Source organism: Myxozyma melibiosi (assembly GCF_037950935.1).
Source record: "Myxozyma melibiosi strain Phaff 52-87 chromosome Unknown BZA70scaffold_16, whole genome shotgun sequence".
NCBI classification, from domain to species: domain Eukaryota; kingdom Fungi; phylum Ascomycota; class Lipomycetes; order Lipomycetales; family Lipomycetaceae; genus Myxozyma; species Myxozyma melibiosi.
The window spans coordinates 65,035-91,848 of record NW_027042930.1 but is presented as its reverse complement, the minus strand read 5'-3'; the positions used below and the strand labels follow the sequence as shown (position 1 = coordinate 91,848).

At 53.6% G+C, this 26,814-nt stretch overlaps 19 protein-coding genes across 19 annotated transcripts; 12 read left to right on the top strand and 7 right to left on the bottom strand.

The window, feature by feature from the left end:
- The first annotated feature begins 47 nt into the window (after positions 1-47).
- BZA70DRAFT_285363 (HAD-like domain-containing protein) lies at positions 48-1,232 on the top strand. Its single transcript, XM_064913726.1, has 3 exons — positions 48-217; positions 268-834; positions 887-1,232. The coding sequence occupies exons 2-3, from the start codon at positions 482-484 to the stop codon at positions 1,191-1,193; spliced, it is 660 nt and encodes a 219-aa protein (XP_064765590.1). The 5' UTR covers positions 48-217; positions 268-481; the 3' UTR covers positions 1,194-1,232.
- Positions 1,233-2,543, top strand: BZA70DRAFT_285362 (PAP2 domain protein). The gene is made up of 2 exons (XM_064913725.1): positions 1,233-2,349; positions 2,409-2,543. Exons 1-2 carry the CDS (start codon positions 1,367-1,369, stop codon positions 2,512-2,514), a joined length of 1,089 nt encoding a protein of 362 aa, XP_064765589.1. The 5' UTR covers positions 1,233-1,366; the 3' UTR covers positions 2,515-2,543.
- Positions 2,544-3,253: 710 nt separating this feature from the next.
- Positions 3,254-3,925, top strand: BZA70DRAFT_97468 (Cx9C motif-containing protein 4, mitochondrial). Its single transcript, XM_064915583.1, has 2 exons — positions 3,254-3,432; positions 3,500-3,925. Exons 1-2 carry the CDS (start codon positions 3,375-3,377, stop codon positions 3,697-3,699), a joined length of 258 nt encoding a protein of 85 aa, XP_064765588.1. The 5' UTR covers positions 3,254-3,374; the 3' UTR covers positions 3,700-3,925.
- A 320-nt stretch (positions 3,926-4,245) lies between these two features.
- Positions 4,246-6,073, top strand: BZA70DRAFT_269853 (Mis6-domain-containing protein; the record flags this gene model as incomplete). The annotated part of the gene is made up of 2 exons (XM_064911240.1): positions 4,246-4,327; positions 4,533-6,073. The coding sequence occupies 2 exons, from the start codon at positions 4,246-4,248 to the stop codon at positions 6,071-6,073; spliced, it is 1,623 nt and encodes a 540-aa protein (XP_064765587.1).
- A 24-nt stretch (positions 6,074-6,097) lies between these two features.
- Positions 6,098-7,489, bottom strand: BZA70DRAFT_261364 (uncharacterized protein). Its single transcript, XM_064910897.1, has 3 exons — positions 7,274-7,489; positions 6,904-7,211; positions 6,098-6,813 (listed from the first exon to the last, which is right to left on the bottom strand). Exons 1-3 carry the CDS (start codon positions 7,400-7,402, stop codon positions 6,171-6,173), a joined length of 1,080 nt encoding a protein of 359 aa, XP_064765586.1. The 5' UTR covers positions 7,403-7,489; the 3' UTR covers positions 6,098-6,170.
- Positions 7,490-7,544: 55 nt separating this feature from the next.
- On the bottom strand, positions 7,545-10,063 carry BZA70DRAFT_285350 (RFX DNA-binding domain-containing protein). Its single transcript, XM_064913724.1, has 2 exons — positions 8,757-10,063; positions 7,545-8,709 (listed from the first exon to the last, which is right to left on the bottom strand). Exons 1-2 carry the CDS (start codon positions 9,798-9,800, stop codon positions 7,654-7,656), a joined length of 2,100 nt encoding a protein of 699 aa, XP_064765585.1. The 5' UTR covers positions 9,801-10,063; the 3' UTR covers positions 7,545-7,653.
- A 131-nt stretch (positions 10,064-10,194) lies between these two features.
- Positions 10,195-11,472, top strand: BZA70DRAFT_285348 (uncharacterized protein). Its single transcript, XM_064913723.1, has 6 exons — positions 10,195-10,311; positions 10,394-10,439; positions 10,517-10,589; positions 10,650-10,755; positions 10,815-10,876; positions 10,929-11,472. Exons 1-6 carry the CDS (start codon positions 10,264-10,266, stop codon positions 11,134-11,136), a joined length of 543 nt encoding a protein of 180 aa, XP_064765584.1. The 5' UTR covers positions 10,195-10,263; the 3' UTR covers positions 11,137-11,472.
- On the bottom strand, positions 11,343-12,976 carry BZA70DRAFT_285344 (peroxisomal biogenesis factor 3). Its single transcript, XM_064913722.1, has 4 exons — positions 12,745-12,976; positions 12,124-12,675; positions 11,617-12,064; positions 11,343-11,564 (listed from the first exon to the last, which is right to left on the bottom strand). Exons 1-4 carry the CDS (start codon positions 12,885-12,887, stop codon positions 11,484-11,486), a joined length of 1,224 nt encoding a protein of 407 aa, XP_064765583.1. The 5' UTR covers positions 12,888-12,976; the 3' UTR covers positions 11,343-11,483.
- Positions 12,977-13,102: 126 nt separating this feature from the next.
- On the bottom strand, positions 13,103-14,728 carry BZA70DRAFT_97189 (ANTH domain-containing protein). Its single transcript, XM_064915580.1, has 4 exons — positions 14,251-14,728; positions 13,884-14,195; positions 13,460-13,827; positions 13,103-13,413 (listed from the first exon to the last, which is right to left on the bottom strand). The coding sequence occupies exons 1-4, from the start codon at positions 14,447-14,449 to the stop codon at positions 13,318-13,320; spliced, it is 975 nt and encodes a 324-aa protein (XP_064765582.1). The 5' UTR covers positions 14,450-14,728; the 3' UTR covers positions 13,103-13,317.
- BZA70DRAFT_292061 (autophagy-related protein) lies at positions 14,673-14,990 on the top strand (the record flags this gene model as incomplete). The annotated part of the gene is made up of 2 exons (XM_064914349.1): positions 14,673-14,733; positions 14,785-14,990. 2 exons carry the CDS (start codon positions 14,673-14,675, stop codon positions 14,988-14,990), a joined length of 267 nt encoding a protein of 88 aa, XP_064765581.1.
- On the top strand, positions 14,729-15,642 carry BZA70DRAFT_97248 (uncharacterized protein). The gene has a single exon (XM_064915581.1). The coding sequence runs from the start codon at positions 15,008-15,010 to the stop codon at positions 15,509-15,511; it is 504 nt and encodes a 167-aa protein (XP_064765580.1). The 5' UTR covers positions 14,729-15,007; the 3' UTR covers positions 15,512-15,642.
- BZA70DRAFT_285329 (putative nucleolus protein required for cell viability) lies at positions 15,504-16,543 on the bottom strand. Its single transcript, XM_064913720.1, has 3 exons — positions 16,408-16,543; positions 16,188-16,350; positions 15,504-15,984 (listed from the first exon to the last, which is right to left on the bottom strand). The coding sequence occupies exons 1-3, from the start codon at positions 16,503-16,505 to the stop codon at positions 15,622-15,624; spliced, it is 624 nt and encodes a 207-aa protein (XP_064765579.1). The 5' UTR covers positions 16,506-16,543; the 3' UTR covers positions 15,504-15,621.
- Positions 16,544-16,607: 64 nt separating this feature from the next.
- BZA70DRAFT_285326 (histone-fold-containing protein) lies at positions 16,608-17,552 on the top strand. Its single transcript, XM_064913719.1, has 2 exons — positions 16,608-17,133; positions 17,203-17,552. The coding sequence occupies exons 1-2, from the start codon at positions 16,780-16,782 to the stop codon at positions 17,449-17,451; spliced, it is 603 nt and encodes a 200-aa protein (XP_064765578.1). The 5' UTR covers positions 16,608-16,779; the 3' UTR covers positions 17,452-17,552.
- A 322-nt stretch (positions 17,553-17,874) lies between these two features.
- BZA70DRAFT_285325 (sterol-4-alpha-carboxylate 3-dehydrogenase) lies at positions 17,875-19,105 on the top strand. The gene has a single exon (XM_064913718.1). The coding sequence runs from the start codon at positions 17,991-17,993 to the stop codon at positions 19,080-19,082; it is 1,092 nt and encodes a 363-aa protein (XP_064765577.1). The 5' UTR covers positions 17,875-17,990; the 3' UTR covers positions 19,083-19,105.
- An 11-nt stretch (positions 19,106-19,116) lies between these two features.
- Positions 19,117-20,709, bottom strand: BZA70DRAFT_97104 (uncharacterized protein). Its single transcript, XM_064915579.1, has 2 exons — positions 20,291-20,709; positions 19,117-20,230 (listed from the first exon to the last, which is right to left on the bottom strand). Exons 1-2 carry the CDS (start codon positions 20,537-20,539, stop codon positions 19,151-19,153), a joined length of 1,329 nt encoding a protein of 442 aa, XP_064765576.1. The 5' UTR covers positions 20,540-20,709; the 3' UTR covers positions 19,117-19,150.
- Positions 20,710-20,942: 233 nt separating this feature from the next.
- On the top strand, positions 20,943-22,453 carry BZA70DRAFT_269843 (pseudouridine synthase; the record flags this gene model as incomplete). Its single annotated transcript, XM_064911239.1, has 3 exons — positions 20,943-21,284; positions 21,339-21,493; positions 21,547-22,453. The coding sequence occupies 3 exons, from the start codon at positions 20,943-20,945 to the stop codon at positions 22,451-22,453; spliced, it is 1,404 nt and encodes a 467-aa protein (XP_064765575.1).
- A 120-nt stretch (positions 22,454-22,573) lies between these two features.
- Positions 22,574-24,767, top strand: BZA70DRAFT_97031 (exocyst complex component Sec10-domain-containing protein). The gene is made up of 5 exons (XM_064915578.1): positions 22,574-22,893; positions 22,956-23,034; positions 23,092-23,255; positions 23,311-23,994; positions 24,046-24,767. Exons 1-5 carry the CDS (start codon positions 22,831-22,833, stop codon positions 24,481-24,483), a joined length of 1,428 nt encoding a protein of 475 aa, XP_064765574.1. The 5' UTR covers positions 22,574-22,830; the 3' UTR covers positions 24,484-24,767.
- BZA70DRAFT_285316 (JAB1/Mov34/MPN/PAD-1 ubiquitin protease-domain-containing protein) lies at positions 24,505-25,903 on the bottom strand. Its single transcript, XM_064913717.1, has 3 exons — positions 25,558-25,903; positions 25,123-25,486; positions 24,505-25,044 (listed from the first exon to the last, which is right to left on the bottom strand). The coding sequence occupies exons 1-3, from the start codon at positions 25,701-25,703 to the stop codon at positions 24,517-24,519; spliced, it is 1,038 nt and encodes a 345-aa protein (XP_064765573.1). The 5' UTR covers positions 25,704-25,903; the 3' UTR covers positions 24,505-24,516.
- Positions 25,896-26,779, top strand: BZA70DRAFT_285313 (exocyst complex component Sec10-domain-containing protein). The gene is made up of 3 exons (XM_064913716.1): positions 25,896-26,094; positions 26,163-26,240; positions 26,306-26,779. Exons 1-3 carry the CDS (start codon positions 25,907-25,909, stop codon positions 26,622-26,624), a joined length of 585 nt encoding a protein of 194 aa, XP_064765572.1. The 5' UTR covers positions 25,896-25,906; the 3' UTR covers positions 26,625-26,779.
- Positions 26,780-26,814: the final 35 nt, after the last annotated feature.

Genomic DNA, 26,814 nt, shown 5'->3' with positions numbered 1-26,814 from the left:
GCCAGCGGAGGCAGTTCTCGAGGAAGCCGGCGACCAGCGAGCTCGCGCGCGATTTCGCGTTTGCCTTTGAGTATGTGATCTGATGCTCGATGTTATTAAGAGATTGAGTGCACTGTGCTGACCTGTGTAGTATCGACGGCGTGCTTATCCGTGGCGCAAAGGCGCTGGAGGAAGGCAAGGAAGCTCTACGTCTCTTGAAAGAGCACAGTATCCCATGGTATCTACTATGATTTCCACCCCCTCACATCTCGCACACTAACAACCCAGGATCCTGCTCACCAACGGCGGCGGAAAAAGCGAAGCCGAGCGCGTAGCAGGCCTGTCCTCGCAGCTCGGGATCGACATCCACATCGACCAATTCGTGCAGTCCCACACGCCGTTCAAGCGTCTTGTCCACCGCTACAACAAAGTCCTCGTCGTAGGCGGCGACCGGGATAAATGCCGGCACGTAGCCGAGGCGTACGGATTCAAGGACTGCACAATGTCGGTCGACGTGCTTGCCGCCAACAAAAACATCTGGCCGTTCAACCGGTTCACGCCCGAGGACCTTGCACTCGCGCGGCCGTTGTCGGAGAGTAAGTTCGACGCCGTGCTGGTGTTTAACGATCCCCGCGACTGGGGCTGCGACACGCAGGTTATCGTTGACGTGTTGGCTTCGGACGAGGGCGTGTATGGCACCCGCAGCAGCGGACTCAAGCAGACGGTGCCGATTTACTTTTCCAACGACGACTTGCTGTGGGCGAACGAGTACCCGCTGCCGCGGTTCGGCCAGGGTGCGTTTAGACGCGGGATCGAGACTATTTTCCGCGAGTACACGGGCTCCGAGATGCAGAGGTGTGTATATCCTGCCTACTCTTCTTATATTCAAGCACGCTAACACCCGCAGCACAATCATCGGCAAACCGTACCTCTTCACCTACGAATACGCACACAGCGTGCTCAACGACTGGCGCCGCCACGCGTTCGGCTACACACAAGACGTGCACAGGGTCTACATGGTCGGCGACAACCCCGCGTCCGACATCCGGGGCGGCAACAGCTACGGCTGGTCGACGCTGCTCGTGCGGTCGGGCGTGTACAAGGACGGCGACGTGCTCGACTCGCGCAGCAAGCCGACTGCGGTGGTTGATAATGTGCTTGCGGCGGTGATGCAGGCTATCGAGTTTGAGCAGGAGCACAGGCTGCGAAAGTAGATAGAGAACTTACTACAATAGAGACAGAAATGACTTGTTATGAATATATTACATAATCCCGCCGCACGTAATGTGGCTGCACGAGCTCGGCTGCCCTGCGCCTCGTCCACTTCGCTGCTTCTTCTCATCACGAAGAATCATACGAATAGCGATAACAGAAAGAACAAGAACAAATGGCCCGTCGCAAAGCATCTCAGTTCAGAATCGCGTTCTCGTACGTGTTTGACTATGCGCTCTGCATCGTGCTGATCGGCGTGTGGTCCTACATAGCCACCTTCGAGCCTTCCTACTCGCGCTTCTCGCTCTCCGACATCACGCTGCAATACCCCATCGCCGATCCCGAGACGGTGCCGTACGGGCTCGCGGTCGTGTACTCGATCATCGTGCCGCTGGCGGTGATTGTGCTCTGGCCGCTCGTCGTCGACCACTTCAGATACCACTCCTCGTTCTCGAGCCGGCTCTGGGACGTCAACGCGGGCATCCTCGGTCTGCTTCTGTCCGAGGCCATCACGCTCGTCATCACGACCTCGCTCAAGGAAATCGTCGGCCGCCCGCGCCCGGACGCGATTGCGCGGTGCATGCCCGAAGACGGCGCGACAGACGCCTCGCCGTACGGCCTCTCAGACATCACAGTCTGCACGCAGCCAGACAAGGACATCCTCGCCGAGGGCTTCCGATCCTGGCCGTCCGGACACAGCTCGACCGCTTTCGCAGGCCTGGGCTATCTGTCGTTCTACCTCGCGGGGAAACTCTCGCTGTACGATAACAAGGGCGAGGTGTGGAAAGCCACGGCGGTGATGTTCCCGTTCCTGGGCGCAGCCGCGATCGCGACGAGCAGGGTGAAAGACCATCGCCACCACGGCACGGACGTGCTCACGGGCTCGATCATGGGCTTTGTGATTGCGTGGATGTCGTACCGGATGTACTTCCCCTCGTTGAACGACACCGCGCGCGAGGGCAGGGCGTGGAGTATCAGGTCGTGGGGGGAGGCGAAAGTGAGTCCGGAGATTGTCGAGCCGGAGGATGAGATTGATGAGGAGGAGCGCATCGCGCTTGCGAACCAGGAGTTGAGGCGGCGACAGGTCGCGGCGCAGAGAAACGGGAACTATGATTACGACCCGAGATATTCCCAGTCAGCTCAGAGCTACAACGACGAGTAGGTCCAGGAATGTCAGCTGTTGTTTATCAACTATAGAGTGCTAATTATTGATATAGAACCTATGACTCGCGACTGGATTCCGCGAGCTCGACGACCGAACATCCGCTTCGACCACAGATCACGACCGAATCTGATGGGAACCCGTTCGAGCCCAGGAGATGAAGTGATTAGATAGCAATCCAATACACGTACACTGAGATCTAAACTGTATTGAGACTATAACTAAAAGACTATAAATAAACCACTAATCCTACATTTTACAAGCAACGACTTGATCTACTTCTGCCCAAACCTCTCCGCCCGCTTCCTCAGCTTCTCCTTCTCCTCCTCACTCAACTCCGGCTTCCCCTTCTTCTCATACGGCTTCGTCGCCGCCCCACCCACACTTTTCCGCCCGCCACTCCTCTCAACCAACGGCTTATCCACCCCCGCGAGCGCGTTATTCGCAAGCAAGACTTCCGGCCCGAACTTGTCTGCGCGCTTGAGCAGTTTCTCGAGCTCGGTCGCGTCGCTGCCGAACCGTTTCGCGCGCGCGATCGCCCGTTTGAGATCTTCGAGCTTGGCTTGGGCTTTTTGCTTGGTTTCGGAGGCTTTGTCGGGAGGTGGTTCTGTGGTTGTCGGTGCTGGGTCTGTTGTAGTAGTAGGCTCAGACTTAGACTCAGAAGCAAGAGCAGACTCAGGAGCAGCGTCGGTCTTCACCTCCTCCGGCGCGACAAAGCTCGACGATATTGAGCTGTACTCAAACTTCTTAGTCTCAGGTTCCACTGCCGTGTCTGCCATTTTTTCTTTCCTTTTCCTGTTCGTCTGAGGGGCAATTGCGGTTCGTTGAGTGGTGATGGCGGGCTGATGGCAGATGGAGTCGAGGAGGTCGAGATGGTCGAGATGGTTGACCCTAAACCACACGTGTTTCTATTAAGCTGATTGCATTTAGTGTATTGTATTGTATTGTATTGTACATAGCATTATTGCATTGTATATAGTACTATTGCATATTCTACATAATCTACACTGGACACTGCAACATGTCATTCGAAGCTCCATCACCAACAGTCTGCCACGCCGAAGCCTGCGCAATCCAAGGTCTCCCTCCCTCTCCCTCTCTATCTACACTCTCTCTACTACGCTAACAAACACACAAACACCCCAGACTGCCTCAAGCGCGCAAACTACAACGAATCCCGCTGCACGGCCGCGATCGACGCGCTGTATAGTTGCTGCAAGAAGATGTACGACGAGAACCCGTCTGCGCGCGCGATCGCGTGCATGAAGCCCGAGTTGCTTGAGTTGAAGATGGATCAGCGGAGGAGGGAGAGCGTGGATGCGAAGTTGCATCAGCCGAGGCGTTAGGGAGAGTGTGTGTGAGTGAGTGAGTGAGTGAGAGAGAGTGTGTGTGTGTAAGATATGTGGGGGGGATGGTGTAGATATTATGGAGATATAATGTGGATATTGTGCATGTGCATTGTCATTGTATATATATGCGACCCAACCAGACCGAGACAAACAAAAGAAAGAACCCAATTAATACATAAACATATTACATAAAACAATTACAAACAACAATCAAACAACGATAAGAACATCTAATATCAAGGTCAATACTGCACACCCTCCGCGTCAGCACCGGCTCCCGCGGCAGCAAAGTCCCCGGCGTAGTAATAATGCACGCGCTGCGCAATCAACTTGACCCTGCTCGGGAAGTACGTGAAGAACGCAGCGCAGAGGAGGTAGAGCGACGTCAAGAGAAAGGCATCTATAACACGTTAGCATCTCATATCTCTAAACCTGCTCGACTCTGATTATTACGTACTGAAAATCATGCGCTCTTTCCGCGTGAGCATGTATAGCGGCAGCGTGACATAGTACTTGTACTTTACGCTCTGGAACAGCGAAACAATGCTCATCTTTGCTAGTAGTTGGGTGTCTGTCTGTGTGGAGGTTTGTGAGGAAGATATCGCGTTGAGGCGAGAGACAGAAGGTGAGGCGGCTGCATTCGCCACAGCGCCTTCCGAATCGGGATCTGCGCCACGCACAGCCACTGTCGCGTAAACAAACATAGTCTCTTCTTGATAGTAAACAGTTGATATTCGTTCATATCCATTGATTCCTCACCAACCGCCATGGATTTCGGTATTTATTCCTTCTGATACATACAAAAGCACTCTTTTCTAACAGTGTTATAGAAATACAACTCGCTCCTCCCGACAAGATCTCCCTCGCGATCAAAAACCTGCACTCGGCACTCCCCTCGCGCGCACCCAGATCCCTCGTCGCAGACCAACTCTCGCTCATCGGCATCCACGTCTACGAGCACGGTCTCTCGCCCCAAGATCTGCTGCTGGCCGCTGAAGTGCTTACGTCTCCGGCGGTGCTGACGACTTCTGACGCGCTGCAGCTTGTCAAGTTGCTGATTCCGAAGGAAAGTGTTGGTGATGAGGTCGTGCTTAGGATCGTGGGGTGTCTCGGGGTTGGGCAGGGCAAGGCTGAGCCTGCTGTTCAGGTATCTTCTCATATTCTCTTCTATCCACTCTACTATTCTGCTGCTAACTATCTGAAGAGCGCACTGCTGCGATGGCTCGTCATCATCCAGCCATTCCTCAAATCACCCAAAATCCTCTCATCCCTCTACAACCTCCTCTTCCTCCTCCTCAGCTACGAGTCCATCCGTCCCTGGCTCTGCCACATCCTCTTCCTCATCACCACCCGCCGCGACATCAAACCCTGGCGGATCCAGTACCTGCTCGAGCTGCAAAACAAGTACCGCGACTCGCAGCACCTCACTGGCTTGCTTGTGCTTTATAAAGAGTACTACCCCGAAATCATCATCGACCGCTTCTTTCGCCTCCGGAGTACTCTCTTTCGATACCCAGACCCAGCACTCATGACCATCATCCTCGACCTCCACCGCTCCTCCTCCTCCTCCTCCTCATCATCATCATCCGCCCCCCACATCTCCCGCGACCCGCTCTCGCGCTCCGCTCCCAAACGCCGCAAACTCGCCCTCCCCGACCGCGCGACGCTAGATCAATCCCGCGCGTCAGTAACAGTCGAAGACATTTCCTCGCTGACTTCCTTCGTGCACTCGATCGACCGCATCGCGCTGCCCGCACAGGTTGGCTCTGTCCTGCGCGACGACGGTATGGTGCGCCTCGTGCTTGTGAATCGGCCTGGGAAACTCGCGTGGGCGAGATTAAACACCTGGATCGCCAGCACGCTTTCGGACGAGCTTTCTTCGGATAGCGATAGTGAGGAGATACTGGGCGAGATGCTGGCTCGCGTTTCCGAGCTTTGTGATTACACCACCGACCTCCTCGTCTCGGTCGAAGATTTTCTTTTATCTCGATATTTGAAGACATGGGCAGGCCGATCGAATCGCCAGGTAATTTTCAACCTCCTCCTCCTCCTCAAAATCCGTCCCTGGCCCGACCTCCACGACGACCTCCTCTCTCCCCTCTCCTCCCTCTACCACAGCCCCACAACCGACCCCGCCTTCAAGAAAGACTACGTACTTTTCCTAACCGAGCTGTACGCCTCCTACGCGCGACAATTCGGGCCCGCGTCGGCGATCAGGAGCGCGGAGAGCTTGCTTTCGCGCGCGCAGATCGCGCAGGTTATGGAGGGACTTTGGCGGGAGATTATGGAGTTGGTTGCATATGATGATGGGGTGACGACGAGGCAGGTGGTGTGGTATATCAATGAGGTTTCTACGTTGTGGGTGCGATAATCTAACTTCTTAAGAGTATTACATGTATTAATCTATAATATAACGATGCCCAACTAAACAACAAAACAAAAGCAAACCCACACAAATGCAACTAAACCTACAAAATCTTCTCCAATTCCGCCTTCTGACTCGCCGTCAACGAAGTCGGCAGCGTGACCTTCACCACGATCGACAGGTCGCCCCGTTTCCCGGGTTCCTTGCTTATCGGCATTCCGTGGCCGGGGTATTTAATCACCAACCCCGGCTGCACGGGCTGCTTGTACTCGATCTTTATCTTCTTGCCGTCCAGCGTGCCCACGATCTTTGAGAACCCGAGCAGCGCTTCTTTGAGTGTGAGCTCGAGGTCCATTTTCAGATCATTTCCGTCGCGCGTAAAGACAGGATGCTTCTTCTCGTCGAGGACAAACACAACGTCCTGGCTCCGTCCGTCGGGTTGGAGATCACCTTCGCCGGGGAACGTGATCTTTGTACCCGCCTTCCAGCCGGGCTTGATTGTGATCTGCAGCACTTTCTCTTCCTGCCCGTGTGTTCTGCGCCGCCGGATCTTCATCTTCTTTGTCGCGCCGCTGTAGAGTTCCTCGAGCGTCAGCGGGAGTTTGACAGTGTACACCGACGCAGGGGTTTCCCTCGTCGGCGACGACGATCGATATCCGTCGCTCATGCCAGGCATTCCACCCGGCATCCCACCCGGCATCCCGCCCATCCCTCCAAACGGACTTCCCCCTCCACCAGAGCTGAATCTCATCTGTGGCCCCCCACCGCCGCCGCCGCCGCCGCCGCCGCCAAACAATCCCGCAAGATCAGGATCGTTCGCAAACGACGACATAAACACATTCATCGGATCAGTAGGCGTGAATCCGCCGCCGCCGCCGCCGCCGAATGGGTTGCCGCCATTACTCGTGAACTTGAACGTCCGCGCGCCACCGGGTCCGCCCGCGCTGAACGACTGGAATCCACCAGGGAACCCGCCCGCTCCTGCACCAGGGAATCCGCCCGCGCCGCCGCCACCGCCGTCTTCGGGTGGTGGCGGCGCGCCGTGGAGGACGTACTCGAGGCCGAATTGGTCGTAGACTGCGCGTTTGTTGGAGTCGGAGAGGATTTCGTACGCCTCTGAGACTTGTTTGAATTTGTCCGCGGCCTAGTGAACCTATTAGTAACTGCTGAGAGAGAGAATGAGGAATGGGGAGGAGGAGTACTCACCTTTGGATCATCACCGGCTTTGTCGGGATGGTACTTGAGCGCCATCTTGCGGTATCCTTTCTTGATCTCTGCCTCGGACGCGGTAGGCGCGACGCCGAGCAGATCGTAGAGCTTTGTTTCTTTGACCATGATGTGAGTGTGTCAACAGTAGTATAATAGTAGTATAACAATGGTTATTGAACAGTAACAGAGAGAAGCACAAGTTATACTCTGCTGCCACCACCTGATTTGCCCTCCGTCGAACTTCCCGGCACCTTCGCGAGTCTTCCAAGAGTGACGTCATTCCCAATGCCCCGGAGTCTTACGTAAGATATAACTAATACCTTCCTTCTACTCTTCCTTACTATCTTCTATTTACTAACTTATCTGATACAATCGTATTACCGCCTCGACGCGTCCTTCTCGATCTCAGCCTGCACGTCCAGATCGAGATCCGGCCCGCGCCCGAGAATATCGTCCTCGTAATCAGCCGTCGAGCGCACGTCCGCCAGGCTCACGTCCGCCACCGGTTCCAGGTCCTCGAGGTCCTGGCTCGAGTCTATCCGCCGTTGTTGTTGCTTTGACGGTGAGGTGGTGGTGGGGAGAGTGAGAGGTGGGAGCGGGTCTACTTCGACCTGCTCCTGGTCTTCCTCCTCCGCCTTGTCCGTCTGCGCCTGGCTCGCCTGTAACCCACCATTACCACCCGCATCCTCAGCAATCGGCAAATAATCCGTATCAAAAAACCCTCCCTGCTCAGCAACCCACGCGATCCACTCATCAATCCAGCACCGCACCATCCACCACGCACCAAACGCCTCGCCGCCGTTCAACGTGATCTCCCGCAGCGCGGCAGTCAGGATCCCGTTCATGTACAGCAAAAACATGCGCGCAGACACGTTCGGGAACCGGAGCGGTAGGGCGGTCAGGTACTCTGCCCATTGCTCTATTATCCCCTCGCCTGGGTCGTTCATGTCGTCCTTTCCTGGAGTCGGCGACGGCGGCGCAGGGGACGTCGACACGTCGTTAAGGTCGCGTGAATGCGGCCGGCCCCAGTGATCCGCGTTTGCCGCTATATTCTCCGCCGGCACAGCAAGCAGCGCAATCAAGTCCTCCGTCAAAATCTTGAGCGCCATCGCTCCACCGCAGGGCGCCTCGCGCAGCACAATCAGCCGCGCGTCGACGTAATTAATCCAGTCCGCCAGCATCGACTTGCGCTCGTTCGGGTTCGCGAGGATGCGCGCTGCCGCGTTGGCGCTATTTGTCACGCGCAGCAGACGGCCGATCAGGTTTGAAAACGCGTAGGCCGGGCGCAGTTTGACTTGCACGAATTGCGGCGGCAGGGTGCGGAAGGAGGTGAGGATGTTTTGCGGGAGGGTCATTGAGAGTGAGCGCAGGGCGGTCAGTACGTTTGCGGGGACGACTTGTAGAGCTAGCGGCGCGAGCATGTGGATCATTTCCTGGGTTGTTAGCATGTAGATATAGTGAGAAATGTAGTGAGAAGTACCTTATACATGATCCAGTCGCAGCGCTGGACCCATTCGAGTATGCTGGGTACGGCAAGCAATTTCTGAACAGGAGAGGTAAGCGTTCCATGAAACGAGGACAAGGTGTTTAGGAACTGCTTCAGGTGCATAAACCGAATCGCTTCGAGCAAAGCCGAGCAATGCGACTGACAAAGCGCGGTAAGAATATCAACTGCATCTTTATCCGCACCAGCAGGCACGAAAGCGTCGATACTCGGGAACGCGAGCGAGTTGAACGAAACAGCCGGCGAGTCCATTACTTTTTTCGAGAAATGCAGAGGCGGGAGCGCGGACGGGTCGAGCGGTGTAGTCGCGAGATGCGACGACGGCGAGTCAAGTGACGAGCGCACTTTATCCGGCGGAGTGGTGAAGAGCAGGGACTGCAGCCTCGACTGCGGAGTCGACTGCGGGTTCTGGTTTTCCTTTTGCGGGGCGACAGATGTGTTGTTGTTGGCTTTTGACGAAGAAGCAGCAGAGTCCTGGCCGTTCTCGAAGGAGTCGTCGTTGGCGATGTCGAAATCATCTGCGCTCGCGGCGCTGCCGGCGTTGTTGATGCTGCCGATCGGGACGAGGGCGTCGCCGATGAGGTTGATGCCGCAGTAGTGGTACTTTGATTTCCCACGCACCCCAAGCCGTCGAGTCTTGATATCGGGAAAGACGAGCTTGACGAGCTTGCCGAACGCGGCCGGGTTCAACGGCTTTATTTTGTGGCGGGCGCAGATCTCGGCATACCGGGCGTAGATGCGGTTACGCGGGATTGCGTTTCGCGGCGAGAGCTGGCATGTTTTTTTGAGCCAGACGATGCCGAAGACCTGTCTGTTGCGTTCGGAGACGGACGCGGGGACGGTGCGGGAGTCGTCGTAGCGGACGCGGACGGCGAGGTCTTCGAGGGAAACGGAGAGGTTGAGATCGCCTTGACGGCGGAGTTCTTCGGTGTCGTCGGCGAAGGAGGAGGATGGTTTGAGGCGCGGGGGGTCGAAGGGTTGCTGTTGCTGCTGTTGTTGTTGTTCGTATGTGACCTCCATGCTGATTGATGAGTATATGATATGAATATGGATATCAATAAGAGTAGAATAGGAATCGATATCAAGACTGGGATCAGAACGCGTCACACCGCGCGACGCGTAGCAACGAGAGAAGTAAAGCAGACAAGAGAAGCAGCCGGTCTCTATTCTTCACTCTCCTATCTCTCTCTTCTCTTTTCTTCTGTATTCAACAACAACACCGACGCGTAAACACAGCACTGCTGATCTCTTTATTCAATATCTTCAGAATCTATTGACGCTGGTTTCTATGGCGACCACGGCACAAACGGCGCGCGGCGCTGCCCTCGCCCTGAACCCTGAACCCTAAAAGTTACCCGGCCAAATCCTCAGAAGACGTCACATCTTCCGCTCGGCTTCTCCTGTTTTTCGGTGTAGATCGCGAGAATCTGTTCAATTCTGGTTTATTCAATCGTATTCTATTCTATTCTAAATATCATCAATAATGTCGTATCAGGATCAGGCTTTTGCTGTTGTTAGCAAGCTCGACAAGGTGCGTGAGATCACTGCTGCTGCTGCTGCTGCTGCTGCTGCTGCTGCTACTACTGCTCATGCTAATCATCGTCATCCCTCAGGAGCTCGACAAGTATCCCGTCGTCGACAAGGTCTTCAAGCAGGTTGGTATGTCTCTTCCTCATCTTCTTCTTCTTTCTGACTGTATATATCCTGGATCACAACTAACTGCTCTATCTACTAAGGCGTGCCAAAGTCCTACGGTGTCCTCGGCGCCGTCGGTCTCTACCTCTTCATGATCTTCCTCAACTTTGGCGGGTATGCTTCCTCTTCCTCTTCCTCTCCTCCCTTTTCTACCTTGCTAACAGTACACAACAGCATCGGAGAGCTTCTTGCCAACCTCGCGGGCTTCGTCATCCCCGGATACTACTCCCTCCTTGCCCTCGACTCCCCCGGCACTGCTGACGACACCCAGTACCTCACCGTATGTTCTCTCTCTTCTTCTTCTCTCTGCTCTCTGCTAATCTCTCAAATCTCTTCTAGTACTGGGTCGTCTTTGCCTTCTTCTCCGTCATCGAGTTCTGGAGCCGCGCCATCCTCTACTGGTAAGCCATCCCTCACCTCCCCCTCTCTCACCCCCTCACTAACACCAGCCAGGGTCCCCTTCTACTGGTTCTTCAAGGTCATCTTCGTGCTCTACCTCGGCCTCCCCCAGTTCCACGGCGCCCAGACCGTCTACAAGGCCGTCGTCAAGCCGATCTCCGCCAAGCTCGTCTCCTCCGCCGGCGTCTCCTCCGTCGCCTCCAACTTGAAAGCCCAGGCCGAGGCCGCTGCCTCTGGCGTCTCCACCGGCGTCGAGATCTAAGCGTGCTGACTATGGCAGTGCTATTGATGCAGCGTCGTGTGGGCTTTTGCTAGTATAACCTATATATTCTTTACTTTTACTTCTTTGTCTTGTGACTATGTTCATGTAACGAACTGATTGGATTCTGTATACGTGTGCACTATGATCTTTACTTGTATCGATGACATTCTGTCTGTGCATGTCAATATGATTCTCTCTTTATACTAAACTTCCTAGCGTCCCGTAGTTTAAATACACAACCGCGCTAAACATCTTTAACTCTGTCGTTGCGACTGTATACGTATATACTATGATCTTTACTTGTAGTCGATGCCATTCTGTCTGTGCATGTCAATATGATTCTCTCTTTATACTAAACTTCCTAGCGTCCCGTAGTTTGAATACACCACCGCGCTAAACATCTTCAACTCTGTCGTCGCGTTCATGGCCTTCTCTATCGTTAGCACGTGTCCACACATATACAGATATAAGGGAACTCACGAGAAGATACTGATTCGCCTGACTGTTCGCGATCGTCATCTCATGCGACTGCCTCGTGACCCCCGCCAACAAATTCGCCAACCTGACTTTCTTCTCCTGCTGCTGCTGCTGCTGCTCGTCGTAGAAATACGCGACCTGCAAACTCGACAGCAGCACGCCGAACGCCTGATCCAGCAACCCCGCGACCACGCCCGCGGCGTTAGGACTCTCGATTAGATCTTTTGCTTCGTCGAGTAAACTGTCTAAGCGCGGGGTGATCAGACGCTCGAGGGCGGGGGTGGAGTAGAAATCCGGGTCGGGGTTTTGGTCGAGGACGTTGTGTTCTTCGGAGCGGGTGCGGGGGAGGAGGAGGGTGAGGTAGGGTGATGTCTGGGAGGATACGGATGCGCGGACTTGCGTGAGGAGGGAGGAGAAGTCGGAGTATGTGAGTTCGGAGCGGGGGGAGACGCTGTCGGCTGTTAGCATGACTTGTAGAAAAATCAGATGGAGGAGAGAGGTTATAGATACTCTTCAAATGCCTTGATAGTAGCCCGCTGCACGACAGCAACGAGGTCCTGCCATCCGTTATTCAGCAACCACCAACTATACGTCAGAAACCGGCGATTGACCTCATTATCAACCACCTCTTTCTGCTGCCTCTTGTACTCTTCCTCTTCCTCCGCTTCGTTTTCTGCAACCTCCTCGCTCAGCGAGAGCACCGAGTCGAGATAATTCTTCCGCCCTAGGAGATTCAACTGCAGCCTCGTAAAGAAGATGAGCAGTGCGGTCGCGTACATCATCGATACTGCCCGCGTGACGGACATGATCTTGATCTCCTCCCACATCTCCTTCTTACTCCTCGCCTTCCCTCCCCCTGCTGCTTCCTCCGCCGTCACCGACGACGACGCAACAGATCCCGTCTCTGACGCTGATGCTGACGCGATCCGCTGCTTGGCCTGTAACTCCCGCGTGATCTCCTCGACCGGCATCGTCTCCATCAGCGGATCAGTCAGCGAGGAAAGTAAAGCCGCGACCGTGAACGACGCGTCGTTCTGATTCTGCTCGAACCGTCTTCTCAAACTACCCCCAGCTCATATTAGCACCTCCTCTTCCTCTTCCTCTTCTGATATATAAAAGGAGGGGACTCACTTTTCTTTATTCGTAACTCCACTCGTCAACGAGGCTTGCCAGTCCTCCAACTTTGTCTTCAGGTACGTGTACGCGTAATACCCCGCCGTCGCAACACCCACCGCTGCCGCTATCTTCCGCCGGTGTCGGTGTATAAACTGCATCTCTCTCTTCTTCTTCTTCTTCTTCTTCTTCTTCTGCTGCTACTTCTACTTCTTCTTCTTATTTCCCGGTGGTGCTGTGTCGAGAGAAGTAGAGAAGATGGTGCCTGAAGCCTCGGCTGAATCCGTCGATGGCAACCGAAGAGTACGCGGGGGAGTCACGTGGTTTGGCTTAAGACCTGTTCTGATTCTGGTTGATTCAACGATTGAATATGTCTGACGATGAGTAGTTATGGAGGTCTGGAAGGTGGTAGTTTATAGGGTCTAGAAGGTGAGTAGGTGTATTTAGGTCATTGCAGGTCTTTGAGTGTGGAACTGTTTCTGATCTATTTGATCGATATACGGAGCTCCTTTCTATTACCCACCTCGCCCGCTTGCTGAATGCAGATTTCTCGTGCATCTACTGTATTTGTGTATTAACAATCTATGACCATCATCGACCGTCGTAAGCCGGAGGATCATGCTGGTCGTGGTACTCCGGCACTCTTTCATACGCCGGCAGCGCTTCTTCCTGTACATCAGGCGGTGTCTAAACCGTCAGCTCTATCTTCCTACAAAGAATAAAAAAGACATACCTCTGCAAATTCCAGACTCTCAATTTCTTGGGTAAATAAACTCTGCTGCAAGCATAGAGCGAGTAACTCTCGTAATTCCCGATGCTGCTCTTCGTACTTCACCCTCAACGCAGCAAGATCATACTCTCCTCCCTCTCTATACACCGATCTCAGCACGGACGTGGCGAGTCTTTGCACCCCCGCTGTCTCTTTAATCACGCACAGCAGCGAGGGGTCGAGGGACTTTGCGCTGCGGTCGGCGGAGATCTGTGTGAGCAGATTTGAGAAGAATTTCGAGAACTGGGAGTGCATGTTTTGCAGGTCGAGCGCGAGGGAGTAGTTTTGCGCGGAGGATAACGTCGGTGTCCCTTCAATCTCACGGAGGAGTCCTGTTCTCAATCAGCAAGCACGACACAGAATATAGCAGCACTTCAGAGTGATATACCATCAAACCCAGCATACCGCGAATGCAACCTCACTTTCTCCGCCAAACACCCCGCATACTCCCTCACCAACCCCGCCATCTCTACTCCTGCTCCCTTCTGCGCTCTCTCATCTTCACTAATGCCCACGAACCAGTCCAGATACCGCGGGGCCATACTCCGCGCGGTAGGGTGTCCGTCCTGCATGACTCTGTGCGCGAGCGCAAGGGCTTTGAATATCCGTACGCTATTGCCTTTCGCGCCCGTTGATTGCGCTTTTATCTGCGACCAGAAATACAGCGCGGTCTCGTTGCGCCAGGTATACTCCACGCAGTCTACCCACTCGTCAGCGTCCTCTTCTTATCACATTAAAAAAAGAAGCACACTCACAGTCAACATGCTTGGCTTTCGGCGCAAGATCATCTTTCAGCGTCGCTTTCTTGATCGCGTTCGTCAGCGCGTACAGCTGCTCCTGCGACGTCTGCGTCTGCGTCTGCGTCTGCATCTGCGTCTGCGCTCCAAACCTCAGATCGTTCGTCAACGGACCCTCCTGGAACCTCTCTGCGTTAAACAAACCCCGGTGCGCCATTCCCTCTGCTTGCTCTACTCTCACTCATCTCTGGGTGAAGGCTTCCTTTTATCTGCACGATAGCAGTGGGGCGTAGCGTACACGCCGCACGCTGTGGGGCAGAGCAGGGTTCGGGTTCCAGATCTGGCGGCCACTTCACTCGTCCGCGGATTCAACTTTGAAGCAACTTCCCAGCTGCTGCTTCTTTCTTGAGGTTGATCTCTTCTTGTTGTTGAGAGTGAAGATGCTGCTGGTCACTGTCGACGTGGCTCTGGACCGGCTGCTTGTCCGTGACGTGCTCAAAGGTATCTCCTCCATCCCTGCTCGCTCTAAACCACACTCACTAACCCACCCAGCAATCATCTCCACAATCTTCTTCCACCGCCTCTTCGCGTCCGTCAAGCCCTCCGCACAACCGCAGGAAGTCCTGGACGTCACATACCCCGCTGTCGAAGACGCAGAGCTAGACGCGCTGATTGCTGAGAAAGTCGCAAAGCTTGTGGCGTCGTTGGACGCGAATCATAATCAGGACGGCGGCGGCGGATCTGCTGCGGGGGTATAGGCAGTGGTGCTGCTGCGATGGATGCGGAGAATACCTCGAGTTTCCACTCTTTGGCAGCAGATAACCCTTCGTCTCTGCGCCCGTACGCAACAACAACAGCAGCAGCAGCAGCAGCAACAACGACAACATTCACGATCTCCGCGCTCCCTGCACACTCCACATTCCCCTCCCCCACCAGCAAAAAATCCCAACTCCTGCTCTCCTTCTACGAGAAGAAAACCCGCAACACATGGTTCTCGAAATCCGAAGAAGAAGTCTGCTGGGAACAATGGACCATCACCGTCTCTGCCGAACCCCCGCCGCGGAACGAGCATGACCGGGCGAGGCTTGATTGTGCTGCCGAAGCGCAGCTGCAGCATGTGTTGATGCAGATCGTGGAGTTCGCGGGGGGAATAAGGCGCATATCCCGTCGATTACGACCGCGGATGGGAATCCGTTTCCGTACGCAATCACGGTGCCGAGTGAGGCGGAGGAGAGTTGGGGGTCGGTGTTTAAAAAGATATTGGTTGAGTAGTATGTAATGATAAATGATAGTATTATGATATGATCCTGAACTCCTGCCCTCACCATACTCCAAAAACAAACAGTTGTATATACACAGATGCCTCTTCCAGCAGAGGACTAGTAAAGGTCAACGGCGCTTCTTCAAGACCTTCTTATAATGCCTCTTTCCACCCGACGTCTTTGCCTTTTGAATCTCCTCATACTTATTCTTGAAATACGTCTTTGCCCGCTCATCCGCCATAATCTCATCCGCCAGCGTCTGCTTCCTCTCCTTCTTCGTCAGCCTCGCGCTAAAGAACTCTGTCGGCCCCTCGACGATCGTCCCGGGCTGGAAGTACTTCATCTCGGCCTTGTCGTCTGGTCGACGGTAGTGGCGCTTCGGGTCGAGAACGTGACGGAGCTTGAGCAGTTGCAGGTCCCGCTTGATCTGGGGGGTCATCTCGGTTTTCGGCATGTCGAACCATTTCTCGCCCGCGGTGTCTTCCTTGGCCTGTAAGCTGTTAGCATCTGCTTATATATAAGAAGAAGCTGCTCTTGTATGAGAGAAGGAAGAAGGATCAGGGTAACTATGACATAAATAATCACATAAAGCGACAAGAACCGGTAGAGTATCAAGCCATCATTGGTGTTATGTTTTCATCATCTCCTCTTCCTTCTCATCATACAACAACAGGAAAGAACAAGAGAACACACCATCTTTGCATCTTTCTTGATCTTGGAGTAATCCACAACACTGCGCAGTTCGACTTTCGAAGAAGACCCGCTGCTCAGTGCTTTTGTGTTTATCTTGACTATCCCGGAGGTGTTTTGGAGGTACTCTTCAGGTTCGGCGTAGAGGCCTTGGAGTCTCGGTATTCTTCACACTGTTAGTATCTTGTCTGTTTAGAAGAGGAATAAGAGCAGGAAGAAATACCTCTCAAGAACAGCTCGGGCTGAGGTCTGCTCAATCTGTGCAGTGGCCTCCAGCACATCCGCGTCCGTCAGCTCATACATCTCTTTCTCTTCTGTCATCTTTTGTTCTCCTCTACTTCTAATAGAAAAGAAGCAGAAGAAGAAGCAGAGGAGAAGAGAAGAAGAAGTAGAGGCAGAAAAAAAAAGATTTATAGTTTGGGAGTAGGGTTATTCTGTAAGCAGAAAGGGGCTCGTGGGGTCCAGAAGCTCGGGCTTTTTGAGCTTCACATTTGCTCTGTAAACAATCAGCTTTTTTTGAAGAGTATTACTATTTCTTGTTGTTATTGTGTTGTTATTGTGTTGTATTGTGACTGTGTGGTAATTGATTGAACTAATGTACTCCGACGATGATCCACAGCAGCTAGCGCAGCAAGTCGCGCAGCAAGAGCAAGAAGACCAGGACCAGCAGCAGCAGCAGCAGCAGCAGCAGCAACCACACGACGCCCAACAAGTGCAATACGAGCAGATCCTCGAGTCAGGCGGGCATTATGGCGCAGCAGCGGCGGTCGCTGCTTCAGGCGGAGCGCCGGCTGCTACCTTTGTCGGCGGCGCGTTTGCGAATGTCGCGCAGGGATTGTCCGGGCATTATCGGAATATCATGATGAGTTATTGGCAGGAGACTATTAATTCGATTGAGCGGGATGAGCATGAGTTTAAGATCCATCAGCTGCCTCTTGCGCGGATAAAGGTGCTTCTATCTTCTTGTCATCTATACTCTTTACTCTCACAGTCGAGTGGACTAACACCTCTTCAACAGAAAGTAATGAAAGCAGACGAAGACGTCAAGATGATCTCCGCCGAAGCCCCGATCCTCTTCGCCAAAGGCTGCGACATCTTCATCACCGAGCTCACGATGCGGGCCTGGATCCACGCGGAGGAAAACAAGCGGCGCACGCTGCAGCGGTCCGATATCGCGAACGCGCTGCAAAAGTCGGATATGTTTGATTTCTTGATTGATATCGTGCCCCGCGAGGAGGCGGTGAATACTAGTCGCAAGAGTTTGTGATGCTGTGTGTTGAGAGGGTATGTGTAGATTAGTTTGTGCTTATTTGGAGTTTAATGGATGTGTATCTGTTTGTTTGTTTGTTTGTTTGTTTGTTTGTTTGTATCTTTGAATATACTCCAGTAAAGTCAATTGAGCAATCTTCTGATGTCAATGATTTACATCAGAGATTTACTGAAGATCCACATCAGAAGATTTACAAATGAAGAGTTACATTATAAGATACAATTGTTGAGCAGCCAGACACAATAACACTGCACACTGACCTACCACCACCAACACCTGACGACACAACAATGAATTACATCAGAGCAATAGCAATTGCATCTATCCACACTTTCTGAACATCCTCATAGCAAATACTACAGCAGGAGATAATAATGTGTAGAACACCGATAACAGATAAAGCCCAGGCTTCGTGAGCCTCGAGCGCGAAACCTAAACAACTCTTGCGCTCCACTTCTCTTCCTCTGCTCTCTTCCTCTCTTATCCTCTACTCTACTCTCTACTCTCTACTCGACTCTTCTAAAGAACACAGTACAATGGTTCTTAACACAGTCCTCATCATCGGCGGCTCCGGCTTCCTCGGCTGCCACCTCGTCGACCGCTTCGCCGCGCTCTCGCCCGCTCCCGCCATCCACGTCCTCGACATCCGTCCCCTGCCCGCCATCCCGCCAGAGTTCTACTCGTTCGACCCAGAGACTATCGTCTTCCACAAAGGCGACATCACCGACCCTTCCTCCCTGCGCGACATCTACCGCGCCGTCAAGCCCGATATCGTCGTGCACTCCGCGTCGCCCATCCACGGCATGGGCAAGGAGATCTACTACAAAGTCAACGTCGACGGCACCCGCGCCATCATCGACGTCGCGACCGAGCCCGAGTTCAAGGGAATCATCAAAGGCCTCGTGTACACCTCCTCCGCCTCCGTGATCTACAACGGCGACGACCTCCGCAACGCAGACGAGTCCACGCCCATGCCGGACAAGCAGATGGACGCCTACAACGAGACCAAAGCGCTCGGCGAGAAAATGGTCCTCGCGGCCTCTTCCGCAGACTTCAAAACCGTCGCGCTCCGGCCGTCGGCGATGTTTGGCCCGGGCGACCGTCAATTGATCCCCAACATGGCCGAGGTCACCTACACCTTCGGCACGCGCTTCCAGATCGGCGACAACTGGAACATCTTTGACTTCACCTACATCGGCAACGTCGCGCACGCGCACGTCCTCGCCGCGCAGAAACTCGTCGACGAGAAGACGTCGCAGAGAGTCGCGGGCGAGCCGTTCATCATCACAAATAACGAGCCGGTGTACTTCTTCACCGTCCCGAGGAAGGTCTGGGCTATGAAGGGCGTCGTTCCGGGGTTCACTATCAAGATCTCGAGACCGGTTGGGTTTTTCCTCGCGTACATGTCTGAGCTGGTCGCAAAGCTGCGCGGAAAGGAGGCTCTGTTTACGCGCTTTAGAGTGTCGTTTACATGCGCGAATAGGTACTTCAACATTAACAAGGCTATCAGATATCTTGACTACGAGCCAATTGTTAAGCTCGAGGATGGAATTGAGCGGTCGCTTAGGTTTTTGACGTACGAGGAGGAGTTGAAAGCAAAGACTTTGGCCGAGAAAAAGTCAGAGTAGTGTACACTAGCAGTCTTCTAATAACAATTTATAATATAATTCTTCAGAAACTAAACATCATCGCCTATTTACAACTCATCCTTGGCAAGATTCAAATGCTCAAGCTGGTACTTGCTACGCTTCTCCTTCGTCTGCGCCTTCTGCTCCTCGGTATCGACCGCCTTCTCCGGCACCTCGACCGGCTCCAGCCCGTTCGTCTTGCAAATCAAGACACCAGCCTGGTGAGGCGACACGCCGAACCGCCGGCCGTTCGCGATCGTCATCGACTTTAGGCCCGAAAAGTTCTCGCCGGTCTTGTCCCAGAACAGAGTCTGCCACTTGCGGTCGTTCGAGCGCAGGCCGGAGGTGACGGAGTCGGCGACTACGAGCGGCTTGCCGTCTTCCTGCGCACGATCGACGAGCAGACCGGCCCAGGACGCAGACTTGCGGCCGTACCATGCCTTGATCTCGCCGCTGTAGGACGGGATAGCGGCAGAGACGATACCACCGAGCTCCTCAGAGTACGAGAGATGGGTGGGCAGGTACGGCGTGCGGTAGACGCGCTCGCCGGGGTAGAAGTGCATGCGGCCGAGCGACTTGTTTTCGGCCACGAGCTCGGGGTCGAGGTCGTTGGGCGGGATGTAGAGCTGGTATCCGTAGACGCCGTACTGCAGACTGGTCACGTACAGCCACTCGTCGACGTACTCGATGCCGACGGGGGTGGTCTGCACGCCGATCGACTTGCCGGTGATGTTTGTCATGTCGGTCAGGTTCATGTATCCGATCGAGCCAAAGGGGAAGCCGGAGAGAGCCTCGATGATTCCGAGCGTGCTGTAGGGCCATCCGAGGGTGTTTGTGAGGAAGATCTGGTCGTCCGAGATCGAGACGATGGCGGCGGGATCGAGGATCGCTTCTTCGTGGTGGAGCGAGGCGAAGGGCACGACGGCCTTGGTCGCGGGATCAAAGTCAAAGACCTCGACCGAGGCGTTCTTGTAGGCCGCGTTGGAGAGAAACAGGCGGATCTTGGAAGAGTCGGTGAGCTGGCGCGCGTGCACGCCGCGGGGACGGAACTCGCCAAAGTCGGCGGGGAGCTCGATTGGGGTCGGGGTGTCGTCGGTGACGTAGTTCCAGATGTAGACAGCGCCGGAGGGGGTGTTGGGGGTGAATCCCTGGGAGAGTTAGTATGTAGATAAGAGATGTTGAGTGAAGTAGAGGAGGTGGTGGCATACGGTGAAGAAGTTGCTCTGCTTGAGATAAGGATCACAAGAGACAATTGCGTAATCGCCAATAATCCTGATATCCTCACAGCCGCCAAACACCTCGGGACGGACGACGTCGCAGACGGTGTCGTAGTAGGTGACCTCGGGGAACTGCTCGGGCTCGTAGGAGAGCCAGAGCGGAGGCCGTTTGTGGTATTCGCCCCAGAGGCCCTTGGCGATAAACCAGAGCATGGGGAACATAGCCGGTCCGATGATCATTGTGGAGATGTAGATGAAAGGAGATGAGGAGAGGTGGTGAAGAGAGTTGGGGAGGTGGTGAAGAGGAGGGAGGAGGAGGAGCGGTGAGTTTTTGCAGAGTCGAAGTGGGGCGTTGTCGGACCGTTGTTTGTTTGTGTGTGTGGTTATTGAGTCAATTGCTGGTATTTCTGGTTGCTTTAATTCAGAATAATTACATAAAATAGATAAAATACATATAAATACAATAAACACAGATAGAATACAAACACATCCTCCAGACTGTATTATAAACACACAATAATAGATAAGGGACTACTATTAAAACCCTACAGAAACCAATTTTTATTTTTATTTTATTTTTATTTATTTATTTTTTATTTTTTTTTTTCTTCAACATCACTTCTCTCTCAACAGACAAAGACAAATGCTTCTCCTCCGCCCTCCTCCTCTCCTCAAACACCTCTCCCTCTCCAAATCCCTCTTCTCGACCTCCTCGACCTCGATCCCCATGTCAGGTGTCTTCGCCGTGGAAAAACCCGTCGGCGTGACCTCGACGCAGTACCTAGCTCAGATCCTGCGCCAGCTCGAAAACATCCCCGAGTTCCGCATCCGCGACCGCCACGAAATCAACTACAGAAAAAAGAGACGGCTGCCGCTGGTGAAAGCGGGGCATGGGGGCACTCTTGATCCGGCGGCGGACGGGGTTATGATCATTGCGCTTAATGACGCGACGTCGAGATTGAAGAGGTATCTCGAGTGCACGAAAGTAAGTCCTCCTTCTCTGCTCTTTACTTCTTCTCTACTCACATCACTCTTCTAGACTTACAACGCTGTAGCCCACTTTGGCGCCTCTACAACTACCTACGACAGAGAAGGAAAAGTCTTCGGATACGCAGACACAGCCTGCGTCACCCCCGAATCCCTCGAACAAGCACTCGACCTCTTCCGCGGTGAAATCCAGCAAATCCCTCCAATGTGCGCCTCCCTCTTCCTCTTCTACTATAAACAGACTACTAACAACACTGCAGCTACTCGGCGCTCAAAATGAAGGGCAAATCACTCCACGAATACGCCCGTGACGGTGTTGACCTCCCGCGCAGCATCACCCCGCGCAAAGCCGCGATCCACGAAATCGTAACCACGTCAGAGATCATGTACGAGCACGATATACCGACCCCCATCGTCTCTGCTTCCGACGCCGATCGGCTGCGAGAGCGGTTCTTTCGCGAGGCGGCGTTGAAGGTGTTGACAGAGAAGAACGATTTGAGAGCGTTGCTTGAGCTTGAGAATCTCAGACGCGAGCCTATGCCTCCGATTCCCGAACCTACTCCAGAAGAACTACAAGCAAAAAAAGAAGAAGCAGAAGCAGCGCAGAAATTGTCATCCAGGAAACGCAAACGCTACTACGACAGCGAAAAAAACAACTTCGACAACATCACGACTGCCACCGACATCACGACTTCCACCGATCCAATAGTCCTGCTCACCCCGCCCGCCTCGCAAAAATTCCCAATCGTCCACCTGCGGATGACGATCTCGTCCGGGACCTACGTGCGCTCGATCGTGCACGACCTCGGGACCGCGATGGGCACGAAAGCGTACACGCGCCATCTGTCGAGAGTCAGGCAGGGCGAGTGGGCCGTGGGTAAGAATGTGATTTTGGCGGAAGAGATTGAGAAGCTGCCGGTGCAGGTGTGGGCGAAGAAAGCGCTGTTTTATATGGAGAATGGGCCGGAGGCTGAATATGTCCCGGAGAGTGAATCTGTGCCTGAGAGTGAATCTGTGCCTGAGAGTGAATCTGTCCCTGAGAGCGAGGATAAAAGCGAGGATAAAAGCGAGGATAAAAGCGAGGATAAAAGCGAGGATAAAAGCGAGGATAAAAGCGAGGATAAAAGCGAGGATAAAAGCGAGGATAAAAGCGAGGATAAAAAATGAGTCCAAAAATGAGTCCAAAAATGAGGACAAGGAGGAGTCTAGAGAGTCTCGGGAGAAGGAGGAGGACTAATACTATGGTAAATACTGTACGTATGTCAATACAAACTATACTAATAGAAACCCTTGAGCAGTTATCTGCGTAGATGCCACAGTTATCAATATCAACTAGATATATTACATAATCACTGACAGACCAGCGGCGTCACAAACAAGTCCCAAATCCCCTTTGCTCCGGAGCGACGGCATCTGCACTGACATCGACCAACTAAACAAAGAACTAAACAAAGAGAAGAGAACAAGAGCAGAGATATTGAATAACAGCACAGAGATCAGAAGAGAGAAAGAAGAGAGAACACAGGACTGACAAGAGAGGTGTTATGGCGTCGATATACGATCTTGATCCGAATACCAAGAATCTACTCAGTCTCGACACGTTTCTGGTACTTCCTCTTCTTGCTTCTTGCTTGTTGCTGATAGATGAAGATTGCTAACTGGTCTACAGAGACAAATCACAGTACAGGAGTTTATCGAAGGCATAACCGCCGACCGCTCTATCCAAGAAAGCAACAGTCGCTCGGCAGGTTAGCACCATCTCTCCCACACTCTGACATCATCAACAATCACTGACAATATCACAGCACTTGATCCGAGACCGTATGTTCGCGCGTTTGAAGCCTCGCTCGATGCGCTAGCGCAGATCAGCGCAGATCTCAACAGTCGCGAGCAAAAGATCCAGACTGAGGCGCGGCAGGCTGGTGCTGCGCATCAGGCTGCGATCTTGAAGACCGAGGCGCAATGCCATGTATGCACCTCCTTCTTGCTTCTATTATCATCTACAAGGACTGACATGAATACAGACACTAACCGGCCAATTCTCTGATCTCGACCTCCTCGTCTCCGACGTGGCCTCGACCACGACCGCGCTAGGCGAAGCAGTCGACCTCGTCTCGCGCCAACGCAACCGCGCCGCCTCCTCGAGCTTCATCATCAAATGCTATATCTCCTTCCTCGAGAACGACAACTACGTCGTCGAAAAGATGCGCACGGGAAACTTCGACGACCAGCGCCAGTGCGCAATCACCGTGCGCCAGTTACTCCGCGTCGCGCGCAAAATCACAAAGATCTCGAACGCGGACGTCGCGCGTGCGAATATCGAGAAATACGCCGAGATGCTGGAGATGGAACTGCTGAAAGCTTTCGAACGCGCGTACCGCGCCGCAGACATGACCTCCATGAAAGCCGTCGCCGAGATCCTGACCGAGTTCAACGGCGGCTCGAGCGTCATCAAGATCTTTGTCAACCAGCACGATTTCTTCATCATGAAGGATAAGCTGCTGCACGAGTCTGTGCGCGACGACGATCTGATCTGGCAGGATCTGTGTGATCCAAACTGCGAGGATCCGCCGTTCGATCCGGCAACGGTCGAGCTCTTGGACGAGATTAGGATTACGGTCAAGAAGGAGTCGCAGATTATCAAACGGGTTTTTCCTCATCCTGATAGTGTGTTGCGAGTCTTTCTCCAGCGACTTTTCGCCCAGACGGTATGTCCCCCCTGCTATATTCTATGTTATGAGCCCAGCTAACAGTAGTAGATACAACAACGCATCGAGCTAATCCTCTCCCACGCCAAATCAATCTCAACACTAGCCTACCTCCGCACCCTGCAAAACGCGCACTCCTACATCGGCCAACTAGTCCAAGACCTGAAAGAGATCCTGCACCCGGACCTCGAGATCCTGCACCCGGACATCGACGCCGGCGGCGGCCTCGCGATGCTGCTCGACCAAAACATGCAGGACGTGTTTGTGCCGTATATCGAGAACCGGCAGTACATCGACATGGAGAAGCGGAACTTGAAGGAGTTGAATGGCGCGATGCTGTGGCGGTTTAATAACTACTATGCGCAGAAACGGCCGGCGGCGACGGTGGCAGCTGCGCGGAGTAATAATACGTTGTTGAATAAACTTGCGAGTGGAAAGGGAAGGGATCTGTGGAAGAAGAAGGAGAGTAAGGAGGGTGTTTCGGTGTGATGTATATATATATATTCTTACTACCACTATAAGCTAAGCGACTGTTTTCAAGTTATTAAAAATCCGATCTTTAACCGTCTGCGACAACAGCCCATGGATCTCCTCAGACGCGATCTTGTTTGTATCCCGCAGGATCTTATCGAGCTCCGACTCGTCGCCTTCTTTCCTCTGTCTACCCGCGCGCCCCTGCGCCGCCAACCCCGCCGACGCCGAGGCCGACCCAGACGCGATCGCGCTCTCTGCTTTCGGAATCTTTCTACTCAAATCCAGCATCTGCTGCGACGCGTACTCGCGGTTCGTCAGCAGCGGCGACTGCGAGAGCGTGGAGACCCAGTACTTGTTCCAGAGCAACTCGAGCAGTCTTGTGTCGAGCGAGGACTTGAAATGGCTGATCTCGAGCTGGTAGTACTGGCTTGCGTGGGCGCCAAAGTCTTCCATCTTTGCGAGCGGGATGGTTTGGTACTCTGATTCTTGCGCGCCGGGGGGTTTGTAGTTTTCGGGGTAGGTGCGGAAGGCGCCGATTTCTACTTTGCCGGCGGAGATGGTGCGGTTGGGGTCGATCTGTTTTTAACTGTTAGTCTGTGTTGACGTATCTGAGGGTAGAGGAAGAAGAAGAAGAAGAAGAAGAAGAAGACATACGACAACAGCTAGGAACGGGTCCTGATACTGCTGATTCTGACTCTGCGTGCCGACATCGATTCCCGAAAGCCAGCACCCGTATCCCGGATGCGAATGATACCACCCGACGATATTCTCCTTGCGTCCGAGACTATGCAGCGTGCTGATGTAACCCACCATGTACTCATACGCCTCGGCCTGCGGATTGACGCGGGTCTCGGTGCCTTCAACCGGTAGAGGGTACGCGTCCATGACGACGAAGGAGTCGCCGACCACTTTGCCGGTCATCATGCCCATCACCTCGATCGCGCCGCCTGAGCGGGCGTGGATCGTCATCTTGAGCAGCGCGATCGCTGATATCCGCACGCGTTTGAAGTACTGTGCACTATACACCATCTCCATCAGCCTGACTACACTCCTCACAGTATCTCAAAAAGTAGAAAGAACAGAACGCACTCGGTAACCCACGGCTTCGCCTTGAGAATCTCGCGGTTGGCGGCCTCGTCGAACTGGTAGATTGCATCGCGCGCTGCGTCGACGGTCTCGATGTTATTCTCAATCTCAAACGCACGCTGCGCTGCGTCCTGCATCTGCACGTCCATCGAGTTCTCTACTCTACTCAGTAGTATACAAGAGACTCAGCAGTATATAAGAGAGATTGATGTCGAGATACACTCGCGATGTAGCTGGGAGGTGTGCGGAGTGGTATCCGACACGAGACCCGCGCGCTGACGGCCCCTGAATCAACTCGACTCCATCTCAACAGATCAGATACTCCTTCATTCACACCTCAAGATCAAACAACATGGCAGAATACCAGCCAGCATCAGCAGCACCACAGCGCACATCAACAGGCGGCACGGCAAGTTATCCGGGCTCGATGGACGCGACCGAGGCAGACGCGGTGCCGAGCCTTGACGACGCGAGGCTGTTTGTCGGGTGGCTTTCGGAGTCGGTTGCGAGGGCTGCGCAGTTGAGTTCCAAGATTGAGATGTGAGTTGTTTGTTTGACGAGAGGAGAGGGTGAGGAGGGAGGATGGGGCTGATGTGAGGTGTGTTTAGACCGCAGTATGCGAAGGATCTGTTGTTGGTGTTGATTGAGTCGCTTGGATCGCTGTATATCGAGGTTGCTCTAGATCAGTAAGTGCTTATTCCACCGATTTACAAAATGCACTACAATGTATGATATACTAAGCACTTTCCAGCACAACCGACCGCCTCGCCCAAGAAAAGATCTCAGACACCCTCTCCGACACCATCGACCGCCTCCTCCCCGCCTGCACCGACATCCTGCAACTAATCTCCAACACCGCCAACAAGCTTCTAATGGAACTCGCGGCTGACTCGTCCGCCACGCGGAAGGAGATGAGCCAGGTGCTGATGGACTATGTGGCCGCGGTCGAGCGGAAGATCAAGACGCTTGAGACGGCGAAGGCGGCGCAGCAGGCTGCGTTGGCTTCTGCGAGTTTGCATGCGGGAGGGGGGAGTAAACGGAGGTGGAAGAATTTGAGGGGTGGGAATTAGTGTAAATCTGTTGAGAGCTGAGAGCTGATAGATCAAGGCTGATATAGAGCAAGGCTGATATAGATCAGAGTTGATAGGATCATGAGGGTGGTGATTGGAGTTACGGGACAAATTACATAAATGTACATATACACACATCAACAGATATCATACACATCTTCTACATCTTCTACAACAACATAACTATAGA